The following is a 3,242-nucleotide window of genomic DNA, read 5'->3' as shown; positions in this document are numbered from 1 at the left end:
GAGAATCTCTTGAACCCAGGAGGTGGAGGTTGCAGTGAGCCAGCGTCGCACCATTGCACTCCAGCCTGGACGACAACAGCAAGACTCTACCTCGAAAAAGAAAAGAAAAGAGCTTCCTGTTCCTTGGAGGCCCCTTGGACAACCCTAGTAACTCCAGAATGAGCTCTGCCTGCTGCCTCCCCGGTTAGGGTACTGGACTGCAGTCTTCAGCCTCTGTTCTCCTTCTATGACTCCATGTGAGCTCTGCCCTGAGGTCCAGTTCTTACTGGCCAACCTCTTTTACCTATAATTCTCCACCCTCTTCAACTCTTCCCTGACTCCTCTGTTCTGTTATGGATGTCTCCAGGTCTCAATCTGCCCGTCATTCTGCACCTATCCTCCCCTCTCCCTAAGCAGCGCATCCCTCTTTCCACAGGAGGAAGTTCACTATGGCTCCAGTCCCCTGGCCATGCTGACGGCAGCCTGCAGCAAATTTGGTGGCTCCAGCCCTCTTCGGGACTCAACAACACTGGGCAAAGCAGGCACAAAGAAGCCGTACTCTGTGGGCAGTGACCTTTCAGCCCCCAAAACCATGGGGGATGCTTATCCAGCCCCCTTTTCAAGTACGAATGGGCTCCTCTCACCTGCAGGCAGTCCTCCAGCACCCACCTCAGGCTATGCCAATGACTACCCTCCCTTTTCCCATTCATTCCCTGGGCCCACTGGCACCCAGGACCCCGGGCTACTAGTGCCCAAGGGGCACAGCTCTTCTGACTGCCTACCCAGTGTCTACACCTCTCTGGACATGACACACCCCTATGGTTCCTGGTACAAGGCGGGCATCCATGCAGGAATTTCACCAGGCCCGGGCAACACTCCTACTCCTTGGTGGGACATGCACCCTGGAGGCAACTGGCTAGGTGGGGGGCAGGGCCAGGGTGATGGGCTGCAAGGAACACTGCCCACAGGCCCTGCTCAGCCTCCACTGAACCCCCAGCTGCCCACCTACCCGTCCGATTTTGCCCCCCTTAATCCAGCCCCCTACCCAGCTCCCCACCTCTTGCAACCAGGGCCCCAGCATGTCCTGTCCCAAGACGTCTATAAACCCAAGGCAGTGGGAAATAGCGGGCAGCTGGAGGGGAGTGGTGGAGCCAAGCCCCCACGGGGTGCCAGCACCGGGGGCAGTGGTGGATATGGGGGCAGTGGGGCAGGGCGCTCCTCCTGTGACTGCCCCAACTGCCAGGAGCTAGAGCGATTGGGAGCAGCAGCAGCTGGGCTGCGGAAGAAGCCCATCCACAGTTGCCATATCCCTGGCTGTGGCAAGGTGTATGGCAAGGCTTCGCACCTGAAGGCCCACTTGCGCTGGCACACGGGCGAGAGGCCCTTCGTCTGCAACTGGCTTTTCTGCGGCAAGCGGTTCACTCGTTCGGATGAGCTGGAGCGCCACGTGCGCACTCACACCCGGGAGAAGAAATTCACCTGCCTGCTCTGCTCCAAGCGCTTTACCCGGAGTGACCACCTGAGCAAACACCAGCGCACCCACGGCGAGCCAGGCCCAGGTCCCCCTCCCAGTGGCCCCAAGGAGCTAGGGGAGGGCCGCAACACTGGGGAAGAGGAGGCCAGTCAGACACCCCGACCTTCTGCCTCACCAGCGACCCCAGAGAAAGCCCCTGGAGGCAGCCCTGAGCAGAGCAACTTGCTGGAGATCTGAGCTGGGTGGAAGGCCTCCCACCCCAGGGCTCGCCTGCCAGTCTCTCTTGGCTCTCTGGACCACTGCTTGACAATCACTCTCTTTACCCCACGCATGCATCTTTTGGGGAATCTCTCCCTCTGTCTCTCTCCTGGCCATTCTGAGCCTGGGTATCTCCTTGCATGCCTCCTCATCTCACCTTCTCCCTTCACCATGAGACTGGCTTTCTGGAAACTCTGTCTCAGGCCCTCCCTTTGTGCCTGACTCCTGCACTCCAGCCTCCTAGACTCTGGCCCTGCCACGCCAACTCACTCTCTTTCCATTTGGGCTCCCAATACTAGTTCTTCATCTAGCTCCTTGATATGTATGTACCCTTTCTGCTTCTCAAGTTTATTTACTGCTGTCCCTCAGCCTCCAGGCTCCAGTCAGTCTTCCCAACTTCCCACCATTGCTTGCCATTCTCCAAAGCCGTTTTTTTCCTTTTTACAAACACAACGATAATGATGATAATTTATTGCCCCCTGGTGGCCTCTTCATCAGGGACCACGGTTAGGGAGATTGGGGTTAGTGACCTGGCCAGAGGCAGGGTGCCAAGAAGGGGGCAGAACAGTGGGGATCTGATCCCAAAGATGGGGTGACCCCAGGGTCAGGGAGGCTGCCCCCAGGCCTGTATATTTAACCCCTATGTACCAGGAGTAATGAATAGTAATAATAATAATTCTATTTATGTAAGTTATGATGACGGGTCAGGTTGAGTGAGCTGGGGAGGGAAGCGGATCCATTTCTGCCAGAAAATTCTAGCCAAATGCATCTCTGTATAGACAAAATGTTAGTGGAGAAGGCCTTGTTAATAGAATGTCTATCATCAGGATCTCAGTTGATGAGGTTTCTCTTTTAATGAAGTCTCTACACATTGGGTTAGCTAGATCTCTGCTAAAGAGTTGATGGGGTATTTCTTGATTAGGGGATACTTTGTGTCTCCAGCCCCAGCCAGAAGCTGTGAAACCTCAAGTCCTATGGAGGGGAGAAGGACTGGAATGTACCCCAGCTCCCTTGACCCCAGAGCAGGTTCTTCCACTGCCCCTCCCCTTAGACACCATGACCCCATCAGGTCAATCCCCTGTTGCCAAGGTTATGGAGGTTTGCAGCTGCCATCTTAGACATGCTCTTTGGGGAAGTCCATCTAACAGGAGGACATTGGTTTGGAGGTGCACCTCCTGAAGAATGGGTGGGGAAGGCTTTCTCTGGGATCAAATTCAAATAAATCAAGTATTTATTGAGTGCCTACTCTGTGCAAGGCACTGTGCTAGACCTGGTGCCTAGAAGTCCTGAGAAAGAACTTACAGGGCTAGGAGGACAGAGGCTCCCGAGCTGATCTGGGAGTGCACCCACACGCCCCCACCCTGGTACTTCTGATGCTCCCACCTCCACCTCCAGTGACTTTTAAAGCCGCTTCGTGCCTTTCCTGTAACTTTGGATCCTACTTTTCTGTCCCCTGCTGTCTCAAGTCCCCAGGTTAAAGGGTTAAAGCCGCTGGAGCTTGGGGAGAGAACATTGTGGAAAGGAAGGGATC

The 3,242-nt window shown here is 55.4% G+C and overlaps 1 protein-coding gene across 1 annotated transcript; it reads left to right on the top strand.

Moving 5' to 3' along the window:
• Positions 1-422: 422 nt before the first annotated feature.
• SP7 (Sp7 transcription factor) lies at positions 423-3,242 on the top strand. Its single transcript, XM_039472304.2, has one exon. The coding sequence runs from the start codon at positions 449-451 to the stop codon at positions 1,688-1,690; it is 1,242 nt and encodes a 413-aa protein (XP_039328238.1). The 5' UTR covers positions 423-448; the 3' UTR covers positions 1,691-3,242.

The sequence above is a fragment of the Saimiri boliviensis genome, chromosome 7 (genome assembly GCF_048565385.1).
Source record: "Saimiri boliviensis isolate mSaiBol1 chromosome 7, mSaiBol1.pri, whole genome shotgun sequence".
NCBI classification, from domain to species: domain Eukaryota; kingdom Metazoa; phylum Chordata; class Mammalia; order Primates; family Cebidae; genus Saimiri; species Saimiri boliviensis.
The sequence above is the reverse complement of the archived record's forward strand: the minus strand, read 5'-3'. Positions and strand labels throughout refer to the sequence as shown.

Coding starts and splice junctions, on each gene's coding strand:
- SP7 (XM_039472304.2), top strand. CDS start 449: ATGCTGACGGCAGCCTGCAGCAAATTTGGTGGCTCCAGCCCTCTTCGG.